At 41.0% G+C, this 27,868-nt stretch overlaps 2 protein-coding genes across 3 annotated transcripts in view; one reads left to right on the top strand and one right to left on the bottom strand.

Moving 5' to 3' along the window:
- EPB41L5 (erythrocyte membrane protein band 4.1 like 5) overlaps nucleotides 1-4,827 on the top strand; it is a 57,765-nt gene extending 52,938 nt beyond the window's left edge. Inside the window, exon 25 of one of the 2 annotated variants that reach the window (XM_030454401.1) lies at nucleotides 115-4,827. In XM_030454401.1, the coding sequence (XP_030310261.1) occupies nucleotides 115-172 (58 nt within the window). In that variant the 3' untranslated portion in view covers nucleotides 173-4,827. The remainder of the gene's footprint in view (nucleotides 1-114) is intronic. The other variant, XM_030454400.1, reaches the window with a different exon arrangement.
- A 4,203-nt stretch (nucleotides 4,828-9,030) lies between these two features.
- Nucleotides 9,031-25,186, bottom strand: LOC115598575 (tip elongation aberrant protein 3-like). The gene is made up of 8 exons (XM_030454111.1): nucleotides 25,136-25,186; nucleotides 15,874-16,135; nucleotides 15,051-15,130; nucleotides 14,200-14,278; nucleotides 12,753-12,799; nucleotides 11,154-11,274; nucleotides 10,068-10,254; nucleotides 9,031-9,740 (listed from the first exon to the last, which is right to left on the bottom strand). Exons 2-8 carry the CDS (start codon nucleotides 16,034-16,036, stop codon nucleotides 9,071-9,073), a joined length of 1,347 nt encoding a protein of 448 aa, XP_030309971.1. The 5' UTR covers nucleotides 16,037-16,135; nucleotides 25,136-25,186; the 3' UTR covers nucleotides 9,031-9,070.
- Nucleotides 25,187-27,868: the final 2,682 nt, after the last annotated feature.

Here is a 27,868-nt window from a genome sequence, read left to right as displayed (position 1 = left end):
TAATGCTCTTTAGAACATCAGGAGTCTTTTTTTAATCCATCATGGCAGGTCTTTCTGGAGGTGAATGCATTTACAGGGCCTCTTTTTTTTTTTCTCTTTTTTTTTCCCTTTTAGCCCAGTTACTGAGGATGCTACAATAAGAACAAAGTGTTTACTCACCACTGAACTCTAGAAGAAGGACTTTCTGCACTTCTCACCTTGTAAAAACTCAAATCTAACAGACCTGCGATGGATCCTTCCAAAAGACTTGCTTGGGATCAAATTCTTGCTGAACAGGAGTCAAACAGCCAGCTGGTTTGCTAGGATCCAGGAAGGGACTCCCACATGTATTATAACTTAACTGGAATTACAGTCTAAACCGAGATATGCAACCACATGCACGTTTGATCTGCTCCCTCAGGAGAAGTGAAATACCACACTGAAGCTCCTTGTGTTCCACTCACAATGGGTTTAGCATTACCCTGTGCTGCCTCTCAAGTGCTCATGGAAAGTGTTCACTGTGCTGTTAGCTGTGTGGTGTCTCAGCACGGTGTCCCTGACCTCTGTAGATGAATACTGGAAAGATTAGGAGAACTTGTAGGGCCACCTTGTGGCTGCTCCAGTGGCTCACAGTAACAATGACTGATACGGCCAAGGAAATTCTCTTCTGTGGGATTATTCCCTCTGTTTTTCCTTTGTTATACTAACACATTCTCTCCTTTTTGGCCTTAAACCTCTTGTTACAGTACCTGGAAAGAATTAAAATCTAGTCTATCCGTGACCAAGTACATTGACTGGATTTGAGCTGCTCATTGCAACCAGGAAAAGGCAGATAAACCTGCCAAATAGATTATAAAACGAGCAGACTACAGCACAGGTCCCACATTTTGACACTGGTGATTTCCTGTGTGACTCAAATACATGCAATTTTAGCCTAGATATATGTATGTTTTAAATGCTGAAGCAGTGAAGGTATAAGTACAGCTTACTTCAGGAGCTGCTTATTGGTTGGTTTGTTTTGTTGTCATGTAGGAAAAGGAAGGAAAATAATTTTCTTGTTTCATACTGTTTCTGGGTGTTGTTTCCAGATGCTGTGCTTTGGGAATACTTGCCAGGTTTGTTAGCAGCATGAGACTACCAGATCAGCTCTTAGCACCATCTTGAATCCTATTCTGAGTGTCATCCAAGAGTTGGATGTGGAACAAAGAATAGAAGGAATAAGGTGAAAATGGGAAAAAAAAGATTAAAAATTCCTCTAAGCAGTTCACTACTTTGTATTAAGAAGGTAGGAGCATGTGCAAGAGCACACTCCATGGAGCTGGGGAAGGCATTTTGCTGCTCTGGTGAAGTATGGGATACAGTTTGTAGTTTTGAAGAGATCGTTTGAATCCTGGGCAGCAGGATCCTTATGTGGACATGTAGAGGTGAGCACACAGCTGCTGGGATACAGCCTGTGAAAAAGGTCAATAAAGATTCAGGGAACTCACCTCTCCTAACGGGGAAGCACAAATGAAACACCTGGGATCTTTCCTAGGATGAGTTTTGTACATTGACTGGGGCTGGAGAACATTTTCTGCATAGTGCTACTGTTTATTTATATACACGTGGTTCTTAGAAGTAATTGTAAATGTGAAGATTGTTTCTGAGGACCTGTATGCACAACCTGTTTCTGCACACTGCCTGCCTGCACATCTCTCAGTGTAGACAGAGATTTGGACCAAACCACTGTGGGTTGTGTAGGCAAGCTGCTGCCTGGCCAGGCTGCTGCTTTCAGACTGCTTTCTCTCACTGCTGCCCCCGTACTCTTGTTTGCAAGATGCTGAATGAGTGTTAAGAAGCCAGGTGGCTTTTGTGTGCCCCACTGCCTCAAAACCCCTGAGGCCTTAATAGAGAAACTTAGAAATCATGAGGAGCTCTTAGGGCTGACTGACCAGAGTGACTTTCTGCAGCCATTGCCTCAAGGACCAGGAGTCAACTGGTGGCAAGCACTTAAAGTCCCCCTCCAGGCAGCTTCTGAAGCACTCTGTGGGTAGGGTCCCCACCTCCTGTGCAGGGGCAGCTGCTCATCTGGACCAGTGGAGTGTTCCTGCTCACTGGTTGCTCAGCTCTGTCCTTGTTTCTTCCAGTTGAGTATTGGCTTTTTTATACTCTTAAGTCTGAGCCTTATTGCATGTGTAGAAGGTTCCCGATTCAAATATCAAATGTCTTAGCCTGGATTAATCATACAGTTGCCAGAAAAGTTCCTGCAGGAAAAGGGAAGCTATGGCTGCAGCAGTCTGCTTCCTGCACAAAGCCAGAACTGTGTGGGGAAACTTGGCACTTGCTATTGATCTGTTTGCTCAGCAGCTGAGCTGGCATTCACCAACTACATGTGTTGGTTTTGTAAATAGACAGAATGCAGCAGCATTTTCTTTAAGGCGTGTTTGATATTTGACTCTTCCCGTGGGGTTGGTGAGCTCTGTGCACTGTTAGCTTGAATCCCTCCCAAAAGAAGTGTAACAGAAGTTTACAGTTTTACAGCACTGCATGTTGAACGTCATCCTTAAATTCTCCCCAGCAATCACATACAGCAAATAGCAAGTAAATACCATGTGTGGTGAGTGTGTTCCCCTAAAGTCTGCATGGTTCCAAGTAGCCAGCTATTATTTCAGCACGGCCAGGGTGCTGGGGGCCATAGGGGGATGTTGGATTTACACACACAGATTTCAAAGGGGCAAGATTTGCCTCAATTTCCAGAGGACTAATGCTTTGAATTTTTTTTTTAAATCTTAATTTTTCTATGGTTAAATTTGGAACTTGCCATTTCTAATGGATTAGGGGCTGCAAACCCAATGCTTTCCAGTGATTTTTAGTACTTGGAGCAAATACTCCATTTAATCCAAGGTAGCTGATTTTGCTATTCCAAATCAGGTTTTATACAGGGAGCCTGGCAGAGTAAGGAACTGCATTGATGGGGTCTGAACAGACACACAGATTGGCACCTGGACATCCTGGACTTCTGTGTCACTGTTTTTAAAATATAGGTATCATGTTGTACCATGACTGGCTAACAGGTAATGAACGTAGCATTACTCATCACCTGTATTTTACTGAACAGAAATAGGTATCATAGTTCCTGTAGTTAATAGTATAAAATATTAATTAGTGCACATGTGACAGTGAGAAAAAAGGATATTTTTTTTTTTTACCTTTGCTGTACTTGGCTGTAAGGTCCAGTCATCCTCTGAAAGCTTATTTTTGGCATGTATTTAAGTAGATTTAGCAATAAAACTTTCATGTGAATCTGACATTAGCAGGTCTGCCAACCACTTAAAGCTCTAGATGTTGACAGGGATAAATACATGCATGTTCTGCTAGAGTCATTTGGAAAAAGCCAGCTCCCTGAGTCATGTTTTTTAAAAAAAAAGTTTAATTTTTTTCCTAACAGAGTTGTTATCCCCTGTTGGTTTACTGATGCCTGTCCCAGCCTGGCCTCACTGGCTCTGTGCCCGTTTGCTGTGTGGGCACGTGATGCTGATCAGAGATGGAGGCTTTTTAACTCTGTAATTAAAAAATGGTAACTTATGCTGAAAGCCTAAGTGAATAGATCTAAAAGTAAAAGTGATTTTACTCCAGTCACACTTTGTGATTGGAATAAAAGATTTTATAGAAATCACAACCTTTGCAATAACAAAAAACCCCCACCCCATATCTCAGACTCTCGGGGAGGTGCTGGATCTTAGAGCTGTGTCCCAGCCTCACCCAGGGAGTCCCACAGAGAGATGAGAGAGCTGGTGTGAGCTGAGTACATGGCTGTGGTCTTACAAGTTTTGGGAATGGGTATTAAAATGTGGGAGTTCAGGCCCTCTTACACTTGAATTAAGGGAAATCTCTTCCCTACTGCAGTGGTAATGGGGTTTAATATGAGAAGTCATATGATAAAATTACTGCTTACCTGGTAATCAGTTAAAGAATTAGCTGGAATGTATTAAATTCCCTGTATTCTTTAAGACAGACAGTGGTGTAAAAGCAATTGTTTGGGACAATTTTTTTTAACATGACTTCGGCAAGAAAATTTGGAGGACTAGAAGAGGAGCTCAAGTGGAACAGTCCAGTTACATTTGTGTCTCTTTCCACAAACTATTCCCAGGCCTTGCCTGTTACCTTTTGTCTGCACCATGCTCATCCTCATTTCCTGAAGTGAAGGTGTAGTGCTGACATCAGCGTGTCCTTCACAGACAGCACTGGAAGTATTTTTTTACCCTTTGTACATACTTGGGTACAACCCGAGTCTTCTACAAATTCAGTGTTAGCTGCTCTCTCACAGACAGCCAGCATTTCAAGCTCTATCTGGGCACAAAGAGTGTTTGTTAGTCTAGAAAACTGTAGTGAATTTTTTTAGCTGTTAGGCAGGGTAACATCACGGCTTTCAAATGCAGCTGGACAATCATTACCTTTATACCAAAAAAAAAAAAAAAAAAAAAAAAAAAATCCATGCTAATGGCCTTTCAGTGATGCGAGTGTGATCTGTGTGTGTTTGGTCCGAGTGTCAGTGCCGTGGGTGTAGGTACTGAGCCCTTCCCACCACGCTGCCGCGGAGGTAGAGTTGTTGTGATGCCACCGAGTGCTCATTGTCCCAGCGCTGAGGAGGAGGATTCGGGCTGTGTCACTCAGCAGGCAGTGGCTGAACCGGGGGGTGGGCACTGCCCCCAGGGGTGGCAGCCCCGAGGCACCAGGGAGGGATCTGCACGGTTCTCCTACAAGACCTGCCTCGGTTTTACTGTTTGGCTTGAGCACTCTGCTTCATAAATACACACACACAGACCACCTATAACTGGACAAACTTATTTTTAAAGTAAGTAAGGATATTTTTTTAGGTAGTTGATTGTTTCTTTTTTTGTTAAAGCCACACTAACTGCTGTATTTTTACCTTTTATATGTAAAGCTTGGCAATAGCTCTCAATGTATAATTTATTTGTTGGGGTTTTTTTTTATAAAACGAAGTGGCACCCTCTTGCTTCTGTTCCACTGTAGTGATGTCTGAACTGTTGTAGGCACTGCCATCTGTATTGAAACTATACACGGGAACAAGAAACTGTGATTTGTAGTCCACTCAACCCAATCTTAAAGTTGTTTATACTGTAGTTTTGTCTTAAATATACCACGTCAGTGCAAAAGTCTCACGGAGTCATCTCTAGGCACTGCTGGGTTATGCTGGGGTGGCAGTACAGGACTTGTGGGTCAGCTGGGACTTGGGTCAGGGGCCAGTGGGCTCCTACACCTGGGAGCCCAGAGCCCAAGGTGTGCAGCAGGCACCTGCTGGTGCTCACCAGTGGCAGGGCCAGGGGTTGCTGTGGCAGCACGAGGACTGCAAGACTGCACTTTTTTGTCTGTGTGCTAAGCAGATAGTTTGCTTGGCAGCTTCTAATTTAAGAGAAGGGTATATCCGGACTGGAGACATATTCATAGCCTTTTCTGAGGTGTCAAAACTGCAGGCTGTGTTCACTTAGTTTGTTGTCAGTTATACTTAAGGTAACATCTAAACTTGCAGGTAAATGCTGAATAATTAAATGTCTTCTTTCCAAAAGAGATGAGATTGTCCAGGAGCACTGTCAAGTGTTCAGTGGCTTTGAAAATTAAACTTCTGAGATGTGTGCCCAGAAAGGGAGTTTTGAACTTCCAAGTTTTAAGTCCACAGAATGTAGACAGAAGTGCATGCTGGGTAGCTGAGCAATCGTGTTTTTATTTCCAAAAAGGAATTGGTTTACGTTTTGAAGTATAGGGCTGCTGGTGGTTGTTGAAACTGTTTATTTCCAAACCCTGACTTTGCTGAAATGCGTAAGAAGGCAGCAAAGGGCAGCTACACTATTTGATCATCTTCATTTCTCAACAATTAATAAACTTGAGAGAGTATCAAGAGGAAGTGAAATAATCCCATCCTAATGACTAAGCTCATAGAAAGTCATTTCCCTTGTGGCATATTTTGTTGTACAGGTCAAACTATGATCCCACTGATAAGCCACTGAATTGTTATTTGCTTCATTTATCAATCAAAGCAATGAAACATATTTGGGTAAGATTTTTTTAATATGTATTTTAAAAAAACTCTTTGGGTGTCTACATTTAAAAAAGACAAATGACTCTGCTATTCTTTCATTTTAATTATCAGAAACTGGGTGATAATTAAAGAGAGTTAGCAGAGATAGGCTGTTCCATTCACTCTTAGAGATTCAGTGGCAGCTCCCTCAGTCCCTGCCCAGCCAAACGTGGTGTGTTTTGTTCCTAAATAGTTGCCATTAGCTGGAGTAATTCCATTCATTATTTCATGCAGGCCACCACAGAGCTTTCAGATGGCAGCAGCTTTTAGTCACTGCCTTGGGCCAAGGATGAATTCTCATTAACTGCTACAGCTATGGAGAAATATCCTAAGCACATCCACAAAGGCTCTTCTCTTCCTCAGTGAAAACGTGACTGTGTTGCATAAAAATGTGCCAGGAAAACAGGAGAAGACCACTTGGGGTTCTTAAAGCACCTCCTTTAACAGTGGTTTATAGCACAGGTTGAGTTTTGAAAGGGAAGAACACCCAGGAAGCAATACAGTCTGTGAGCAAGGACTGTCTGCCTAGGTCTTAGATCAGCAGGCTTTTGGGACAGAACCTGAAGTACAGGTCGTGCCCAGAAAGGACAGAGGTGCCAGGCAGAGGAGCACTCCTGCAGCTGTGGAATGCAGTGGGATGCAGTCGTTTAACATCTCAAACCCTGTCCCTGGCTGCTTGAGCTCACCCTTGTTTTAAGGGAGAAGCAGTTCCAGCTTCAGTGTCTCCAGCGAGTGCTGTAGCAAAGATTCACACTTCCAGGATTGGTGCTCCCATCTCTTCCACAGTACTGTCATCAGAACTTAATTCTGCAGCTCAGCCTCCTGGGAGCAAGCCCTGAGCCCACCTCTCTCCAGCCACAGCCTCTCCTGGATCTCCTGGTCACCTCATGTCCTATACAGGGGCTGGGGGAGCACCCGCATTGGGCTGGTCTGAGAGGTTTGGGATTTCTTAGACGAAGCATCCGGCGCTGTGCCGAAGGTGCCGGTGCAGCCACCTGACTTGGCACAGGGGCAGAGGAGAGGGGAGGAACCGGGGGAGCTGGGCACGTCCTGCAAGCTGCTTTTTCCTCCCTGTGCCAAGCCATTGCCTTTGGGCTGGCTCATGTCCTGCCTGTGTTGGCTCCAAGTAAATGTTAAACCTTTTGTGGGTCTGCCAAAGGGAAGAGAGTTTAGGGGGGGGAGGAAAGAAAGAAATGGCAGAGGCTGGATGGCATTTTCCTGGGGTTCTTGCACAACCCCAGGATACCTGTACCTGCCAGGAGGCCTTCACGTGACAAGGAAATTGCTGCCCTTTCCAGTTAAATTTCCTTCCCTTTTCACTCCTAGACAAAAAGTCTGTGTGTTACAGCAGTGCTCTCTAGATAATGCCAAAACAGACATGTCAGCCAGGAAAGAAAAACATGCTGTTGATTTAAGATTGCCATGCTCTGTACATGCTCAGCCCAATTGCTGTAGTGAAGTCTTTCCTGAACTAACCTCCTCTAAGTGGGAAATTCTCTGTTCTCAGAGGAGAAATTCAAAGCCTGGGCAGCCCTCAAGGCTGGCTAAAGTACTATGGGATGACTGGGCCTTGTGGGAACACATGCCTTCTTCAGAAAGGTAAGTTCTTTGTTAATTTTTAAAATTTTAAGTTCATGGAAGCTCAGAAAATGAGCACACACTGACATGAAATGCAAGAGGCAACCCTGTTTCCAAGCAAAAGTCACAGAAGGTCCAAATAACTCTTAAGTAGCTTCCCGTCAATTCATCTGTTGCTTTCCTGTTGAATTCATGTAAGAGCTACTTGTGAGCAGATGACAAAAGTGTCTGCAAGTACTCCCACTTAAAATCTATTATTCCTATGAAACTCTTGAAAACTTCTCAAATATTCAGAAGTATTAAACCACACTTCACTAACCTCAAACATCAGCATCTCTTCTTACAAAAGGCTGTCAAGTTCTGTCAAGAACACCAGTATCTTTGCAACTTCTGTAAAAATAAATGTTTGAAACACTGGGCAATATTTTCAAATAGCACTTTTTGACAAATCAAAACCATACATGAACTCAGGATTTAGAAGTGTAGAGGAGAAATGTGCAACAAATACAACATATATTGACAAAACAGAGAGAGAGCTGGAAAAGCAGAAATCCCTTTGTCGCTAAAATTTGAGGTACCTGACCAACCAGCTCCTGTTTTGTGCTGCTCCTGTCAAGCCTTCTGCTTTGTTTTCTCATTACCTCCCCAATAAAAAGTCAAAAGCTTTTGATTCTGTGCTCAGCCATTACACCTGGCACTCACCAGGCAACTCTTTTGTCTGGCCAGGTGTAATGTACTTCTGCTGGTCTAATGCTGCACATCGTTTTTGGGAAGGGCTTATGGTTTCACTTTCTCAGATTTAGAAGCAATCCTTGAATATCTTGTAGATTCCAGTTGCTATTTTTTCTGTTGGGTTTTTTCTTAGTTACAGGACAGCTCCTCCTGCAAATATCTTGTGCAAATAACGCTCTCTGAAGAAAACAAAAATCTTAAACATTTTAGAAAGTGTTGCCATTACGAGTCATCACATCCCTCAAATGTGACATGTGAAGTGCACAAACTTGATTTAAATGCAGCTTTATGGGTGCATATTCATTTCTTATCCCAGTGCAAAATGAGCAAGCTTTGCACTTGCAATGGCAGCTATTGGAGCCAGCAGGGGTTACTTGTAGGTCAGATTTTCAAGGCATCAGTCACCACAATATGAGAGGGTATTAACTGGCCAGAAGAAAAAGTAAGAACAAGAGCAGCATTCCAACAAGCTCCTCAGAATTTGCAACTTACATGCAAGTTGTCACTTAAATATATGTCAGGTTTTGTTCACATTGTGAAAAATGTTTCCACAGCAAGTTATGAGAAGGTTTAATTTACTTTTTTTTTTTTTTCCTAGTGTGCTGATAGGAAACTGAAGACAGTTGCAAGCAGTTGGTTTACCACCTACCAGCACACTGGTGGAAATTTATTCTTTTGCTTTGCAGTCAAAGTGATCACAAGCCATCAAACTCTTATCTGCCAGAACGAGATCTCAGAAAAGCTGGACAAAGGTTTACCCCCAATGAGCAGTAGCATGTCGCTGTCACAGCCAACTTCATCCACCACAGCCGCGTGCTGACAGTCAGCTCCCTCCTCTCCCACAGTCGGAGTAGCAGCAAAAGTCTCTTTTTCTGAAGAGACAAAGAGACGGAGAGACTTGTCCTTTGCCAAAATGCCTGCGGTGGTTGTGTTTGGGTCTAGTTCTGCCTCTGGAGCAGTCTGAAACACACAAAAGCCCCCTGGCTCTAGAGGCAAGCTGAAGGTTTTCATCTCGATGGCGTTACCCTCCCCGCGGCAGGCGGGCTGCTGGCGGAAGGAGCTGCAGAAGCGCGTGTGCCTGGGCAGGGTCACCTGCTGGGCACGGGCTCCCTGCTCACCCTCTTGGGGGCTGGGGAATGTCTTAGTGACACCTGGGGCAGTCTGGAAGTCAACTCCAATGCCTAAGATGCAGTGATACATTTTAGGAGGAAAGTTTGCCTTCGTAGCACTGTTTAGCTTCTTCCATGCCTGCGTATGGAAATGGTACTTCCAGAGGTCACCGTTAGGACTGGAATTAGAAATCCCTCCACCGAAAATCAGCATGAAGTCTTTGAAGACTGCTGAAGCGTGACCCACCACTGGAGGAGGTCCGTGGCTAAATGTAAGAGAAACCAGCAGTTAACGGGAGACCAACAAGAAATGAACACTGATTTTAGCCTCTGTTTTTCTTTTGATTCGAAAGAATGGCTGCTGAACAGCTGGGCTGGGACATCAGAATTATGCTGTTGACAGCTGCATCAACACGTTGCCAACAGCTCCTCCAAGCAAAGCCAAGTGGAGCCCCAGGGACAGCAGCAGTACTGTGTCTTCATCTGAACAATTCCTGTGAAGGGCAAAATCTCCCTCTCTGCCTGCATACGGTATCAAAAGGTAAGGTTAATTCTCTCATTCTGTGTTGACTGTATCAGATAGTATGGTTTACCTTGTTCTGATGCTGGACCAGCTGCTGCTTACAAAGTCCCACTTCCATAAGTCCTTCTGTTCATTCAGCCCCATCAGTCCCCCAAAGAGGTACATGCCCGTGTGATAAACCACTGCTGAATGGCCATGCCGAGGCCCTGGGCCAGGACCGTGAGCAGGCGTGGAAACACACAACCATTTGCTTGTATCTGGAAGCAAAATATTAATTTATAGACTCACCACACTGACCCGAGTATTTGAGAACAGATTTATTTAAAGAACGGAGTAGTAACTATTCTGTCAGAGAATAAGGGTTTCTACTCTAAGTTTATTGTAATACAGGATAACAGCCTGAATTCTGAAACTCAAAAAGTGCTTTTAAAAAATCAGTTTTGAAATAAACTTTTAATGAAAATGTCAGATGCTGTGTGACAGATGCCATGGAAATTTTATTTACAGAGCAGTTTTTCCTACAGCTTTGTCAATTCATTAACTCTGACACGGGAAGATAATTTCCTGGCTACAGCAGGGAAAAATCAGTCAGCAAAACCATTCCTTCGTTAATGTCTGCTCTTACTCTCCTTGAGAGGGAATGAAGGATGAGATAAACCCATCATTTCAAAGTAGTGGCTGAATGGCCACCATATAACAAAACTATCAATTTAGGAAGTCTGGGAATCATGTGGTTTGCAACCACCAGATTAGTGATTAATACATTAATGAAACCATATCCTGTCAGGTTTGACTCCTCATGGTCAGTTCTAGATTTGAGTTTCAGAGGATGGTATTAATAGGCTGAAGCTGGGGTCTCTGCTGTCTCTGAACAGTTCTTAGTAATCCCTGAAAAACTTAGTGAATAGTGAAAAAAAATTCTCCTTGATTTTCAGCTCTTAAACTAGCCAATAGTGCAAAACTTCTTCCAGTATAAAAGTCTAATTTGTTTCAGCTGTTCATTTAATTGGCGGAAATCACAATTAATTTTGCCAAACAGAAGCCAAAACTTGCAACTTTTCTACTGGTAAGAATTTTCTTAACAGAGAGAATCTTGCTTCCCTGCAAGTGATAGGTTTTACACTGGATAAAAACCTTATCATACTTTTTAACTTACCAAAATGGAAACTCCAGAACTCCTGTGAAATGCCTCTGATGCCAAAATATCCCCCATAGATGTACATGCTGGAATGGTACACTACTGCACTGTGACCTTTCCTGTTAGTTGGTGCTGAACTCTGGAACAGTTTAATCATAGGACAGTATCAGTAGCAATGTCTGTCTTGGGAATATACCCATATAATGAAAACCATCACTTAGACTGGTGTTGAATTTTGAAAATACAGAATAAGCCCCCACTGAAGACTTGTATGGATGCAAACAGAATCACAGAATCACCTTGGTTGGAAAATACCTCCAATATCATCAAGTCCAACCATAAATACAAACCGCTCTCAAATCTAAGCAATCCTCCCTTTTTAATTCTACCACAATATCATGTGCCTTCAGCCTCCCCCTCTGCCACTCCCACAGAAGCACTGTTTTCACATCCACTGCTTGGCACAGTGTCAACACATGTTAATCAGGCAGATCTTGGGACTACAATGAGAGGATGCAGCCTTTTGCCTTTTGCACCATGGAGCAGAGCCTTTCTTTGCTGAGGAAACTTTAGTCCCAAGACTAACTCTCATCCATTCTGCTTGGTGTGGATTTGTCCCCTTTCCGTTCCTAGGCTATGACCTGACCTTCACATGGAAACCAGGTGGTTTCTGCCACATCCCCAGCAGCTTTTGGTGCTGCTGAAACCCAGGGCTAAAGAAAAAAAAAACCAACAAAGTGTTTGGTTATGTTTCATGATTTCATTCTTCTTTGGCTGTTTCTACTCAAACCGCCATTTTTTTTTAGGGGGATATGTTCAGTTTAGGGTAATTACAAGAAACCATTTACTCCTTTATGTAAAGAGTTGATACAAAATCCTATCATATTTGTTGTGCATAAACAACATTTCATCAACAATATAACACTTTTCCCTCCAGGCCTGCCACAAATATCCCCACAGTCCCAAAATTTCTCTTGGTTCCTCCACCAGTCACAGGTAACCACAGTAGTAACTCTGTCACACTTTGAGAATTTTGTTCAGTTTCATAACATAGCAACGTTATGAGGATGAAGATTCAATAGCAAAAAATGAGTCATTAATTGTATGTAATGATATAAAACCAGTTTCATAAGACCAAGACGTAGATTCTTCCACTGAAGTTTCATTTAGAAGTGTCAATATCTTGGTGAGTCCATGTCTTCAGATTAAAGAAATACAAATGTTGCAGCACATCACATTTCAAAATTTATTAGTGTGACTGACAATCTGTGTTCACAAACCTACTTTTAAAAGCACAGGTTTCATGTATGGTCAGAATATTCCATTTAAAATTAGTTTTCTACATAAAGATTTCAGAAAAAAAAACAGAAGTAGAAGTAAAGAAGAGGACTTAACTCCTTCTATAGAACTTAAAATTTAAGAGTAGTATTTTTTAAGCAGTGTTGTAAAGAAGGAAAAAGCCTTAGTTACTGAAAGTGCAAAGAAATAAAATATAGCCACATGTCTCTGAAGAGATAAGATTGGAACTGTTTGGGGGAACATATTTCAAAGCAATCTGTTTAATCAACAAAGCAACAGGCATTTGATTCACACATTCACCATTTCCTGGCTCCTTACCTCAGTCTCTGCTGGTACGTTAGGGCACTCTGTCCATCTTGCAGAATCTAGGGGGTTGTGTTAACAAAGCGCAGTTTATATCCCAGACCACAAGAGGACACTCCTCCAACAGTCATTTTCCAAATTATTTAGTTTAAATACTTTTCCTCTATCCTTATCTGATACAGAATCCTGGACATACAGTACTGACTGTCCTCTTTCTGAAGGCAAAATTTCACAGTGCAGAAATGATCTGCGATTTTCAGCATTTTCTGAACTTGCAGAATCCCCAGATTCACCAGTGGATGCGTGGCTCCTTCTATTTGCTATGTAACCCTCATGGTTCTTGTGCTTTTTCACAGATCCCTTGAAAGTAGTCCCCTAGTAACAAAATGATTGATCTGTGATCACCATGTAGGAGTGGACATATTGGCTACCCAGCATCAGAGGTAGAATGTGAGAGCTGTGCAAGCTTGTATTAGTAAAAGCTTTACTTGCCAGGAAAGATTTTAAATAATAAGCACTAAAAAACTGACATGCAACAAATCTTGAATAACTCACTGCCAGTTTTCTCTGATAAGTAATAAGATGCTTCCTGCAGTGAAATATATGCTAACAGAGAATCTCTTCAGACAAATGGAAAATGACAAAAGGATTTAAAGAAATAACAGCCCACAACCCATTGACTTAAGGTTACATTGTGAACGAGCAAAAGAGCTCAGGAAACTGAAGTCTTGGTCTTGCCACAAGATTTACTATCTCAAAAAGCAACCAGTCTCTCACTCCTCCATCTGCATCAAAATAAGCATCCATTACTCTACTAAGTATTTCCAAAGGCATAATATGTAGTCTATGATAATACTATTAAATTCAAATGTTGCACTGTTGTGTATTAGAATACACATTTAGGAGATCCCAAACATTTGTTCTTAGGGAAAAAAACAAAAACCTGTGTTATGAAATGTTGATGTTAATTTGCCACCTCCTAATTTAATTATACTTGTTTTTTGCTGTTCCATCGTTAGTGCTGGCAGCTTTTGTATTTCTTCAGTAAAAATATAGAATGAGATATACTTTATTGTTCTACTTTTTTCCATAATAAAACAAAGAGCTTGGCTTAAAAAATTTATGTAACATAATGAAAAAAATATACATAGATGTAATAATTATTGAGTTTTATGATCAAACTGTAAACCTGGGGGGGGAGAGAAATGGAAAATCTAAGACCTTATAATACATAAAATTTTCCCATAAAATACTTTCTAAATAAAATAGGAGCTCACTTTCTGGTAGCTTAACAGCCTAGTTTTAAGGCGGAAATATGCAGACAGCTTTACACACATGATTTCTTGTAAAGCCTAGGGGAGGCTATATTACAAGCAGCAGAAAACAGTTTGGTCCTTACTATTTACTGGTACCTATGGACTTGGAATATCCCATGGAAGAGACTAGTCACTGTATATCATACCAATGTCATATATCCAGAGAGGAGTTTTTGCTTGTGTGAAAGCAGAATCCACCATCCCACCAAAAATATACAGGGTGCCCTGCAAAATACAAAAATACTTGTCACTTAAAAGTAAACATATAGCATTAAAATTATTTTAAAACCAATTCTTAAATGAAAAAGTTGCCACCACAAAAATATAATTAACAATAATGCATATGATGATCTATTAACAATTCAAGCAGCAACCTCAAAAAGCCAACTTTTAAACATGTCTTTATCCTCTCCCAGTAGGAAACCAAATGAACCCTGTGATATTTGAACATGGATGGCATTCCAGAACCACTCACTTCCTCATCAGTCTGGGACAGCTTAAGGTATGCAAAGCTGGAGCTCTCAGAGGCATTGCTCAGGTACTATTATATTATGCATGTTTGTAGAAAGATTTCATTGCACTGCAGCTCCCAATATCCTAAATTCTGTTTTCCCCTCACAAACAAAGCTGTAATTCTTCTTTGCAAGTACCTCACTGAATGTTTTTTTGACTGTAGTTTATCATGCAAATTAATTCAGAGCAACTGTTACAACTGTATAACTAAGTCAAAGAATGTGCTGCCAAGGTCTTTATTTTGTACTATTATGTACTCAGCACTGACAAAGGGAATCAGGGAGATGCACACTGCTGCAAAGCTGAACTGTCACTTTATTCAGAGTGATTCCAAAACACTGGTACTGCTACATCTGGAACTGCACTGACATAAAAATATTTCTGGGTACAGCATTTAGTATGTAATAACCTATGTCATTTTATTTAATTGTATAATAGCAAATAAAATGTTAGGATATGGACAGTGTAAATCTTGGTCTACTACCTTATAAGCCACCATTGAATGTTCTTCCAGTTCTTCTGGACCATCTCTTGAGCAATCCAGCATTTCCCATTCTTTCTTTGCTATAAACCAAAGCTGAAGTTAAGGCAGTGGTGCATTCAACGTACACATTAGAGAAAAGCTGGAAGGATCAGCTTTGAATTGGCTGCACAAGAAAATTAAGAGTTTAGCCATCGTTCCTCTCTTAGTTCAGAAGACTGAGGTACTTTCCCCCAAATTAAATAGATACAATTTTCTTTTAGCAAACTTAAATGTAATAGGAATTGATCTTGTTACTTCTTTTATTTTAATGCTTTACTGTTACATACACCATAACTGTTCCATGAGTGTGAACCCCAGAACAATTCTACATTTTATTCCAGTAATACTTAAACAGGGAACACTGTACATTAAGTCAAAAAATATGAATGGTCATATCTGATAGTGCACTATTAATACAAGCTTACAAGGTATTGTATTCATGTGTTCTGCTTTTGCACTTTTGCATGCATAAACTGTTCCCATGTTCAAGTGTCCCTAAAGCTGTCTCTTTGATAGCCCTTGCTGGTGCCTGGAAATTTTGAATGGCTCAATAGTTGTGGTTAAAAAAAGAAAAAATTTAAAAAAGAGAACTGAGCTGAAATTTAAACACTTGCAACAAAACCAAACACATGCCATTTGCCCAGTGAACAAAATGCAGTTTAGCCATCATTTTTATGGAGACACTTTAAAGGGGGATGATCTGTTAACTACTGAGAACCCCCAGTTTCATGGTGATGGATGTAGGATCCCTAGTCCTGGCACACAAGTGAAGGGGCAAACTTACCCATGTGGTATCTCCAAAAATCCCTAAGGCTGGTGGTATTCCTCCCTCCATAGAGATAAACAAATCCTCTGCAAATAACACAAGCATGTTTGTATCGATCACAAGGAGAGGGTTTCTTTTGGGGTGCAGAGTTCCAGTCACAGTGTGCAGTATTTCCTTTCATGCTGACAACCAGGACTATATCCAAATATCAGCTGCAAAGGACAGCCATGTCAGCAGAGGGTCCCAAAACATCAGGGACAGAGCTGAAACCTTGCTTGGTCTGTAAAAAGAGAAAAAAAAAAAAAAAAGAAAAAAAAAAAAAAAAGAAAAAAAAAAAAAAAAGAGAAGAAAAAAAAAGAGAAGAAAAAAAGAGAAAAAAAAAAAGAGAGAAAAAAGTTTCAGTTTAAAAATGAAGGGGAAAAAATGAAGAAAAGTGTCTGCCTTAGAATAAAAAATGATTGTTTCTTTTTATTCCCATCAAAAACAACCTGACAGCTCTGGACATCTGTGATAATACACTGACTCATTTGAAAGCATTTGCATTCCTGACTCTCAGACTCTTGTATTACGAGACTGGGACAGGAACATTCCTGGAGCTGAAAGTTTTCCAAAGAATGCCAGTGAGAACAAACATGTGAAAGTTTGGTCTTCTTTCATTAAAAAGAGGAAAAAAAAAAAAAAAAAAGAAAAAACTTATGAAAAAAAAACTTTAATAAAATCGGAAAGAGTGAATGTTATAGGTAAAAGTTATACATCAGCAGTTGTCCTGAAATGATTTAGGCTTTCATCGGTAAATCAGGTAAAATTCGGATGAATCTTGAAAAAAAGGGCACAGTCCTTTTACTTGCCACAAGATGTCACTGTGTTCCGTGAATACAGAAGTACCAGGAACAACACGGCCCTAAAAATCCGTGTAACCACGGCCACGGTTTTGGAGTAGATTATTTTAAAATCTGCATTGCCCAAGCTCTGGGCTTTGTGTTGGTAGCGATTCTGAGGTGCCACATCACAAAATTCGGTGAAAAAGACAACCAATTTCAAGACTATTTCAGTGAAAGATTCCATCCATATTGAGGGCATGGGATGGAAGATAGATAACAATCTGTCAATCACTGTTAACTCCCAAGTACTGAAAAGTATTGCCTGTTCTTCCACAGTAAGTGCTTTCCACATGTAATTTCCTTGTTTATTTATGTATCTAGCATTCCGGTGGATAAAATTGTGTAACTCTATATAATTATCATACAGAAAAAACATTCTCTTGATTTGAGACTATTTGCAAGATAAAATGTGCCTGCTTGGCCCAATTATCTCTAATTAACAAAAAAAAAAAAAAAAAAAAAAAAAAAAAAAAAAAAAAAAAAAAAAAAGAGAGAGAAAGAAAAAAAAACCACCACAAAAATAACAAAACAAAACCAGACAAACAAGAATAATAATTAAAAAAAAACAAACCAAAAAAACCCAACAGCAGACACACCAAATTTGCCCTGGATGTACAGCAATAAAACCATTTACATCCACAGAGAACTTTATTCAGCTGCTGCCCACAGCCTTCCTGAGAAAACCGGGGACAAGGCTGGCAACTTCTCTTCCATCTCTTCAGAAATGGGAAGCCAGTGACAAAGTAACAGCATCAGGGTCTCCATCCCATGTCTGCTGAGTGCACTTTCAAAGCAGCTTCCATGCAGAATCATAGAATCAAGCATAGAATGGTTTGGGTTGGAAGGGACCTTAAAGATGATTTGTTTCCAATCCCCCTGCAGGGGCAAGGACACCTCCCACTTGTCCAGGTTGCTCCAGGCCCCTTCCAGCCTTGGACACTTCCAGGGAGGGAGCAGCCACAACTTCCTTGGGCAACCTGTGCCAGCATCTCACCACCCTCACAGGAAAGAATTTTTTCCTGATGTCCAGCTGAAATCTCCCCTCTTCAAGTTTGAAACCATTTCCCCTTGTCCTCTCTACACACCCATGTAAAAAGCCCTCCCCCAGCTTTCTTGGAGGCAATGGCTCAAGAACTCAGAGGCTATCTTTGCTGAAGAGATGCCTTATAATAAGTTTTATTTTCCTGGATTAATTCACAAGAACACTTCATAAAAGCATCAGAAACCACTTTCAGGTAAAATCTGAAGTGTAATTTTTTTTTTTCCTTGCAAATGATAATTTAAACTTTAAGCTGAAACAGTTACTTAGAAATACAGCAGTGACCAGGTTAGGTTATACAAAGTCCTCTTCAGATCTACATGCAGGTATTTTTGCTCTATGCATCACCTCAGTATAACTTAAGACATATGAACTGAGCCTTGAAGTTCATGTGTAAAACCATATCTATGCCAGAGAAGGTCAACATAATCACTTTTCACCCTGTGCTTATCTGATTACAGGAGAAGGGGTGTGTACAGAGAGACAACAAAGTATCTAAATCACTACTGAAAGTTTCCATGTTATTAAAAGGAAAGACCTATGCTCCCTTGGAGTCAGTGATGAACGAGCAGAAGAAAATATTATAAAATAGTTCAGTAAAACTGGTTTATATGTCTATAAACATGCTGAACAATAATTGCCAGCTACATAACCCTTCATTTGATATTTTTTCTATGTACTTCTATAATAAGCATTTTTATTTTTCTCTCAGAATCCTATTTTCTGTTTCACTGCTGCAATGGAAGCAACATTTTTGTTTCCCAGAGTTTTCAGTATTCTGTCTCTGTGCCAACATCCCTTGTTTGGAGGGGTTTAGGTACAAAGCAGCACAAGTGCATGCCCTCTTCTTCAAACATTTTCTCCTGTGTTCAGGAGTTCAAATAGCCATTCAAATTATGTTCACTTTTTATACAAGCCATTATAGTAAGCCATTACTGTAGAAAACTGAAGTATATTATGTTTTGTCTGGAAGAATACGAAATTGACAGCAAGTACAAAGGTGTGCATTCCTCTCTTCCAGATGAATTAGCAGCTATGCAGTAGTGAGGTGTTGTAGGTGTGAGTTCATTATACTTCATGGCATGCTGCTGAAAAGGGCAAAGCAGTCAAAGGCATGAAACACGGACTCTCTCCCTAACTACAAAAGCTTCTGTGTGACCATAGCAAATTCATCTATTTACTTCCACAGCTACATGGGGACAAAGACACCTCCTTAGTCAAACACTTAAAATCTGCTGATGCAGTCAGTGCCTTGTGGGAATGCCAAGGTATTATCACTATGATATAATTTAATGTGAAAAAGGTGATCTATCTCTGCTAATAAATACTTGTTAAAAGTAAAATAGGCTCATCCACTTGAGTTTGGGTTTTTTTTATCCCTCAGCTATAAAACAGGTTATTCCTCTTCTGATATACTTCTGTTTGTTATTCTTCCTACAAACTTTGCCTCGCACTATACAAACATTCAGAGAAGACAGCCCTGATTTCATACAGTAGATTAGCAACAAAATCCTGTCTGCTTGTTTATCTATCCCAGCTGAACTCTGTGTAAGGCTGGCAGCAGGATGGGATAACAAAAAGACTATCTGGGATTAACTGCATGGGCGTCTCCTCCCAGTCACACCTGAGCATTGACTGACCCTTGTGAACCACAGCCCTTTCCTCCCTCAGCATAACAGGTTCTTGGAGGCAGCCCTGCAAGCACTTAAACAGATCATTTAACAAAGGGAATCGTGTCAGAGTTGGGAAAAAAAAAATCTTCAAAGTTAATCTTGAATCCTGCCTTTCATCACTGGTATTCTGCATCATAAACTTGACTCCTGGATTGCCTTTCTCCAGAACCAGACGTGCCAAAGTTCATCTACTGTCTAGCTTAACAGTCCCATTTCCACAGAAAAACTGCTGCTCCTCTGGGAACAATCTCACCTAGCAGTATGTGCTGTGTCATGCAACACTGAGCTCAGCTTCGACTTCATACAAGCAAGATGACCTATCCAATAGGAAGCCCTAACTTTGGCAGACTTTCAAAAAAAAAAAAAACAACAAAAACAACAACAACAACAACAAAAAACCCAACAAAAAAACCCCAAAACAAACAAACTCAGAACATTTTTAACCAACTTTTTAATTTTTTTTTCAAAGCAGCTGTAGCACAGAAAAAAAAATGGCTGCTGTTCTCCAAACTCTGCCTCTATTTCATCCCAAAAATAGCTCCTGTGCAATCAATCCCAATTGTTAAAGGGCTGGAGGAGCTGTGAGAGGAGGACCCTAAAGAGCTGCAGTTAGCATGGTAACTATAGCACAGACTGCTTATCAATTAATGGCACCACACTACAGTTTCATAATACAAGTAATTCAGGAAATGTTGAAAGACAAGAATTACTTCAGGAAATGCAGTTTATATGTTCATTATATAATTATTTATATTTCTATTAGCTTTGGCTTCTCAGACAATTTATTTATTTAATAAGATTTATTACTTAAATAGTTCTTCATTAAAGTTTTTTTCTAAGTAGTTCCCCCAGTTCGTCTCCATCTGTTTTCAATACTCAAAAAAGTTTCAGATTTAAGAGGATGGAGTGTTTGGAAATACAATGAGATATGAAACCACTCATATTGGGGGAAAAAGAGTAGGAAATTTTTTCATTGTTTGTTAATGACCCAATCTTCTGAGTTCTTGAACATTTATGTGCAAAACACAGCATTTTCATTCTGCAACTTGATGTTTTACTGCTCCTCATAAATAATAGATCTTCCTGGTTCCACTTACCTTACAAACCTTTGGTCTTCTGATGGTTTTGTTGTAATGTGTGTATATTTATACTTCCTGTAGAAATATGGTGAAAAATTTTGACCAAAAACTTGCAGGGCAGTTACAAATTATTGGCTTTAAAAACAAAACCATTTTGTTTAGAATAGTTTAGAGGGCAGGGCTTTTTTCAGGAGGAGACATTTAATTATAATGCTGTACTATGAGTGACAGATTTTTAGTGTCCTCATGTTTGCTGTTTTATTATTTCCTATTATTAATTCTGAATTGAAGTAAGGGCCTTGCTTTGCTCCGTGTTGTAAAGCACACAGCTACTACATGGCTGAGCCTAGAGCTGAAGTAATCAAGACAAAACGAAGAAGAGAGAAAATGGTGCTTGTTCTTACAGAGGGAGGCTGAGGGGCAGAAAGAGGATTTGTAAATTGACAAATCAGAGCAGCAGGCACAGCCCTATCCTCATCTCAGGATTCAGAAAAATGATAGGTATTTTCAGGTAAAACAGTAACACCTCTGTTGTCTTTATGAAGCTTACAGCTGACATGCTGAAAATTCACAGAGAATCCGAAAGGCACTAATTCTTATTTGCATTTTAGCAAGGTTAGAGTAGTACTCTTGAACATTGTCATTGCTCTATTTCAGTGCTTCAGAACGCTTTCTGTGGCCAACAGGTATTTCAAAGGAGGTAAATCTCCTGAAACAGTCACAAAGAATTAGATTTTCTAAATACTGTAATCCTGTGTATGTAGCTACAGCTTCTGAGTGAGCAGACCACAGAGGGCACTGCCACCTTCACTGCAGAACAGATCAGAGCACCATGCATCTCCCCTCACCAACAGCTGTCTGCCTGTTTCTAGAGCTCTGCAGGTAAGGTTTCATGGTCCTTTAATTCAGATCACATTAATATTAAAGGTTAAATTTCAATTTTTCAGAATAAATTTTTATGTTTGCATATAACTGCCAAAATAAATTTTTCAAATTGATATTATTAGTGTATTCTCTTTTGTTTTGGTTTGGTTTTTTACAAGGAGCTTTCACACATAAAATTATATCCTTTATGTTCATGACTGTGTAGCACTAGTTCACCTCTATTACAAAGGGAATTCTTTAGTAGTAATAATTATAGGAATTTATTACATAAAGATGTACAAATATATCCAGTTGTATTTTCTATGTGCTAGATATATTTCTCACTTTTAAGTAAACAAATACAACTTAGTTTGATGTAACACAGTAAATATTTAATCTGTTTCCCAAATATGGTATAGGGGCTCTTTGGTATCTGGTAAAAAGAAATTCAGTACTTAAAATATTTATGGATTTTTACATCTTTATATACATTTCTAGTATGTAAATCAGGAATTATCTTTGAGACTGTACTGAAATAGTGTAACAGTACATACAAAAAAATAAATACATCTATACTACTTGGCTTTCATGGCTTATTTTTGTTAGCAAATTTAAATTTCAGTTGTTGAGTTTCATTCAGGGTTTTGGGTTGCTTTTTTATTTTTTTGCTGTTGGGTTTGGGGTTTTTAATATTTTTTTTTTTACAAAGAACAGGGCTTTTTTTATAAATAAAAATTAGAATATATACTTTGGAGTAGTGGATCTCCCCAGGTAATGTTAATTATGATTTTCAAGCACTGCAGTTAATCATTTGACTGCTACCCAATTTTGAATGAAGCTTCTGGGAAAGAACCTTCCAAAATACCTATGTGTAGGCAGCACAAGTATGGCACACTATGGACATACAAATCCAGTGCCTCGGCCATGCTTGATCTAAAGTTGATGCTGATAATCAATGTGGTTTATTTATTTTTGGTCCTTAATAGAGTATTTATTTCAGAAATCTAACCTGCTTTTCAAATCTTATTTAGGGTCTTGCTGGTGACTCCATCTGTATGTGTCAAGAGTCCAATATCTGCTGTGGTTTCGTGATGTAACTAGGATAGATGCCCTGACTAAAGCATCACTGCAGCAAGATGGACCTTTGGATGCTAGCTGAGACAAACAGGTAATTTTTCAACTTATACATATGACAGAGGGAGAAAATACAATTCCTGGTCCTCACAGTTTAAGAAATGAAAATTTCCCCCCCCATATTTACAGGGCAGTCTAAGATGTATTTGGCCTTTTTACCCTTTCCTTGAAAGTAATTTGTACTGTCATCACTTGAAAAAAAAAAAAAAAAAAAGGAAAAAAAAAAAAGGGGGAAAAAACCTCCCCCCCCCCAAAAAAAACCAAAACCAAACACCAAAAAACAGAAAAACAAAAATATAATTCTGGGATTTCACAGAAACCTACCAGTTGGACTCTTTCAAGATACAGTAGGTAGATGCCCTGGAGAGTCAAGGTAGTAAATCTGTACTTAGATGTGCTGAATGCATCTTCTTGACAGGTTATAACCTGCTGCTGAAGCAACTTCAAAATACTATATTTCTTAAGGGACACTCTCCTAGCACTAATTCACCAAATTTTATAGGTTAGGGGAAAGACTTTGGTTGACAAAAGAGTCTGTGGCTGCCCAGTCTGCCTACCCTCCTCAGGCATGAATTAAAGCATTATAGTATATAACTGACAGCTGAGGTTCTATCAGTGAAAAACTAGTATCTTCCATTTAAAAAAATATGCACTGAATTTCAGTTATTTTTTCTTTATATTCCTTGACTGAGGGAAAGAAATATGTGATAAAACACTCATCCATACTTACAACTTAATGCCACACCTCATGGATGACAGACAATGTATTTTTCTTGTCTCCAAGATATTTGCCCTTAGAAACATGAAATAATGGCATAGAGCAGACATACAAGGAAGTATATGAGAACAGCAGAAGCTGTAGCTTGAAGAAACATGAGGGAGGAAAGAGAGGGCATTTGGCAATGGAAAGAATAAAATGTTCCAGCTGGCAAATATTAAAACATCCAGATATCATGTTAGAATCAGTATGAATTTAGATTACAGAGTATGGGAGAAGTCATGAGAGAGTTGTGTGAGAAAGAATCAGATGACACAACTGGAAAGACTGTCAGTAATGACTGGAGGAAATCCTAAGAACAAAAAGGATCTTTTATAGGAAAGATGAATTTAGGCAGTCAGGTGAATAAATGGTTGTGTAAAAACAGATGAAACAATTGCATAGCTGGAATAGATTACACAGAGGGGAATAGATGGATTTTAGTCTGGCAAGGAAAACAAAGGTGCCAGGCAGGCAAACAATAATAATAACAACTGTGGTGGTTCACAGTAACCTGGATGCCAACAGTTACTGGGCTGCACAAGCAAATGGAAAAAATACAAACCCACATAATTTCAATATATAAAGGAGACAGAAAGCATATGAGTTACTTTACACATACACATTGTCGCTCCAAATTCAAATGGAATTACTCATGTGAATAAAACCAGCAATATGCATGAGCCTGAACAATGTAGCCTAGATACCAGAGCGAAAGAAGGACAAACTCTTTTGTTAGAAGGTTGAAAAAACGTTTTGCAAGCTGTTTTCATATCCAGACTCCAAATGACAGAGTCCATTTTTGACTGGAGCCTGGCTTTCTGAAAAATCCTCACCCCCAGCTAAAGTGGTCCAGTATTCATCCCCAGCCAGATGCACTTTGGCTTGGGTTTTGGATGGTTGCATTTCTTTGTATTTTGCTCGATAGAAGGCTTTTTTTTTTTTCATTATGCCCTTTGTGGAGAAGGGAATGAGCAGAAGGAGGGTGGTCAATCTCCTGAAGTGGGAGTGAGGGCCGGCTCTACCACAGCCCTCCTGAGGAGCATGGTAGAAGCTCCAGGTCCCCTTTCTCTGGGCACCTGACACTGCTTCCCTCCTTCCACGCTCCCTCTCTTGCTGCGCACCTATGGCCAAAAGCGACTTTACAGGCAGCTGTGCAGCGTTTAGTGCTGTGCAGCTCTGTGTCCTGGCAGGATAAGTGCTCCCTGAGCTTGGTCAGTGCCCTCACCACTTTCCCTTCGCTTCCCTTCTCTGGGGGACACTGGTGGCCTCTCGGGCCCCGGATTCTGGCTGCACCGGGTGCCACTGTGCCCCAGGCCTCACCTCTGCACCCCCCTCTCCTCTCTGAGCGCCGATGCTCACCACCTCAGCAGGGGTTTGGTCTTTACAGGGCATGAGGGGTGGGGGAAAGATGACAATTTAGTGCCTCAGGAGCCTCTATTTGGTCAGGAGTCAATCCAGTCCGGCTGCACCCACTGCCTCCCCTCGGGTTTGCCTTCTCGGGGAGACACCGTACCCTGCACAACCCTCTTGCCCCGGGCACCAAAGCGAGGATGAACCCCCCCACCCCAGCCACGGAGGAGAAAGGAGGGATGCCCCTTGGGCAGCCGGCACCACGGCGGAGCCAAAGCTGCCAGCCCTCGTCAGCCTGGGGCGGGAACCTCCGCCCGGAGGCCGCCGGGCACAGCCTGGGCGAGGGGAGCCGGAGGGGCGGCAGGCCCGTTCCGTTCGGGCGCCAGGTATCTGACAGGCCTGCCGCCCCTCCGGGCCCGCCGGCAGCAGCCAAACCCGTTCCCTCGGGCAGAACCGAGAGCCTTTCCGCCCGCCTCCACCCTCTCCCCGGGCTCTCTCACCTCCCGCGGGCGGCGGGGCCGATGGCGGGCCTGGGGCCGGTGGGCGGTGCGGCCCCTGCGCGGCGGCGGCTGAGGCGCGCAGGGGGTGTGGAGGCGGCTCGGAACGCTGCCGCCCGCCTGCCCGCCCCGCCGCTGCTCGTCCCTCGGGGGGGGACAGGCTTCGGGAGGAGCTGGGAGGGTGGAGCGGCCCCGCCGCGACCGGAGCAGGAGCGGACCCTGACGCCCGTGGGGTCCCCGGGCAGGGTTGGGAGGAGCGGGCGGTGCCGGAGGCTGCGCTGGGCGGCAGTGAGGGCCTGCGGGCTGCTCACATCGCCGGGAGGAAGGATGCGACGATGTGCCCTGGTTCCTTTGCCTGCCGTAGCCCTGTTATTCACGAGGAATGTATAAAATCTCATCTCTGGCCTGAACGCAGGTGGAAAGAAACTTTTTTGGTTTGTTTGTTTGTTTTTAATTATATTTATTTATTTATTTATTTATTTTTTAGGTTGGAGAGCAGCTGGTTGTTTCTGCACTCAGTTCCAAACCCCTCTAAGTCACCATTTAGCCCTAAGGTTCCTCTCTATGCTCTCTTCAAGGCTACAGCCCCACTACTTGCTTGGACTTGTGTCCTTGGCTTTCCACTCATCTGCATCAGCTTCCGCGGGCTCCGGTGCTTTTTTCCTCTGTTTCTCCCTTACAGCTACGTTAGGCTTCATAAAACAGTCAGGAATGAAACTCCCCCACCCACACGTGCCTCTGTTTCCCATGTTGACATGTTTTCCTGCTCCGGGGTGGAGGCTACTTTTCCTTTAGTATTGCTCCTAAAATAGAAAGAATATGACTGTTTTCTTCAAATTATTGTAAGTGGAGGCCAATTGATACACCCAGTCCATAGCAATGCAAAGCATGTGGCCTGGACTGTATCATATCTTCATGATATCTTCATGAACATTCATATCTTCAGTTGTAATATATTATGTATAGTTTATCCAAGTATGGTAGCAGTATATGATTCTGAATTTTTTGTGCTAGGACTTTAGGTGTTCTTGGAGGCCAGTCCTGAACCACAGCACAGAACTTTCCGCAGACCCTTTTAATTGCCTTTTGCTAGGAATTAAGAATAAAAAAAAACCAAAACCAACCAACAACAACAACAACAAAAAAAACAACCAACAAACCAAACCCAAACCCCAAAACAAACCCACACATTTTTCATAAAAAGAACTCTGAGATCATTAGCTAACATTTGGAAGTCCCTCAAATTAACATGCGTTGAAGGACTGTGGCCAAACTCCCACTGGCTCCCATAAAAGCAGTAATCAGTCCTTCAAGCAAGATTCTCTACAAAATAACACCCAGAAGCCCCTGCAGAAGGGATTGCCAATCTCACCATCTGACTAGATTAAAAACAGCAGTAACAATGTGATAATTGACAGGAGAAACTTCCCTGACAAGGAATGAATCAGTGTTTATTTTTAGCCCTTAGCCCAAAAGCTTTTTTAAAACAAAAGATTAACTAATTATTTCCATCATTGTATTCTCCACAGTAGAAAAAAGAGGTGGCAGATCCTTAAGTATCTGCAGGGGCACTTCCTTTTGGCTCATCCTTTGAGGGCTGCACCCTGGATGGATGGGATTGTGCCAATTGTCCTTTCATTTCTTGTCCAATCAATCTGAGAATTATCACTGCTTCACTAAATTTAGATATGCCCCCCCCCCCCCCCCCCTGCAGCCAAAATTTTTATTTATTTCCTAACTAACAAGGTTCAAAAGTTTCAGAAAATTTAAACTGTTATTTTCTCTGTATTCCACCTTTGCTCTAAAGCTTTGCTTGAAAAACAAGTCACTATTAATCCTGTCACTGCAACTGCCTGCTTCAGCCTTTTGCAATGGCAGAGCACTTGCATTCCAAGAAGATAAGGTAGCACTACCTGTGCAGAGAAGCCAGCAAAAAGATCTTACCTGGGAGAAGGCAGCTCACCTGAAAGAAGACTGGCAAAAGGTTTGTCCCATTTTACAGCACAAATGCAAGGAAACAGCATCAATCCTAATGACACTGAATAGTATCTGTGTTTCCAGTAATAAGCTTTTTCTGCTTTGTTCTGAAGTGGGCGACTTGAAGGGTTTTTCTTAAATTTTCACTGGATTTTGGATTGCAGCATGTTTTTCATTAGCAGAAAAGAAATCAGAGAAAGTTAAAGGAAATATCTGAGGATTTATTGTTGTGGCTTATCTGCTATGGAGCTAAGAAACATAAATGACCCTTTGTTTCATGGTACTGAATACCTATAATCTGAATATTGCTACAAAATACGCAAAGAGGTGATTTACTTCCATGGTCTCAAAGCAATTGTGCCATGCTAAATTAATAGCTCAAATTGTATTAATTTTAGTTCTGAGGAATAGCTCTCATTTTTAGCATTAGGTATTTCTTCTTCAAGGGAGAATGTCTGTGTCATACCTCTTTTCTATACCCTTTAATATTTAAGTTAATTTTGGAAATGATTGCTTGGACTAGGCCAGTTCGAGGTAAAAGAATTTATCTTGTACCATTTTAGTTTATTCCTGATAATTCCTGAATGGAATAATATGGGAAGTAGTTAATATGGGAATAAATAATGGAAAAATATAATTTTCTTTGTATGCAGCTCTCTGGTCTCTTGCAGATATTAGGGGGAGAAACTCCACTGTTGTATTTCTCATATGAGCAAGCTGAATCTTCATTATCTCATCTCACATATAAGTGCAAGAGAT

Source organism: Calypte anna, chromosome 7 (genome assembly GCF_003957555.1).
Source record: "Calypte anna isolate BGI_N300 chromosome 7, bCalAnn1_v1.p, whole genome shotgun sequence".
In the NCBI taxonomy this organism is placed as follows: Eukaryota; Metazoa; Chordata; class Aves; order Apodiformes; family Trochilidae; genus Calypte; species Calypte anna.
This window is presented reverse-complemented; position numbering and strand designations above follow the sequence as displayed.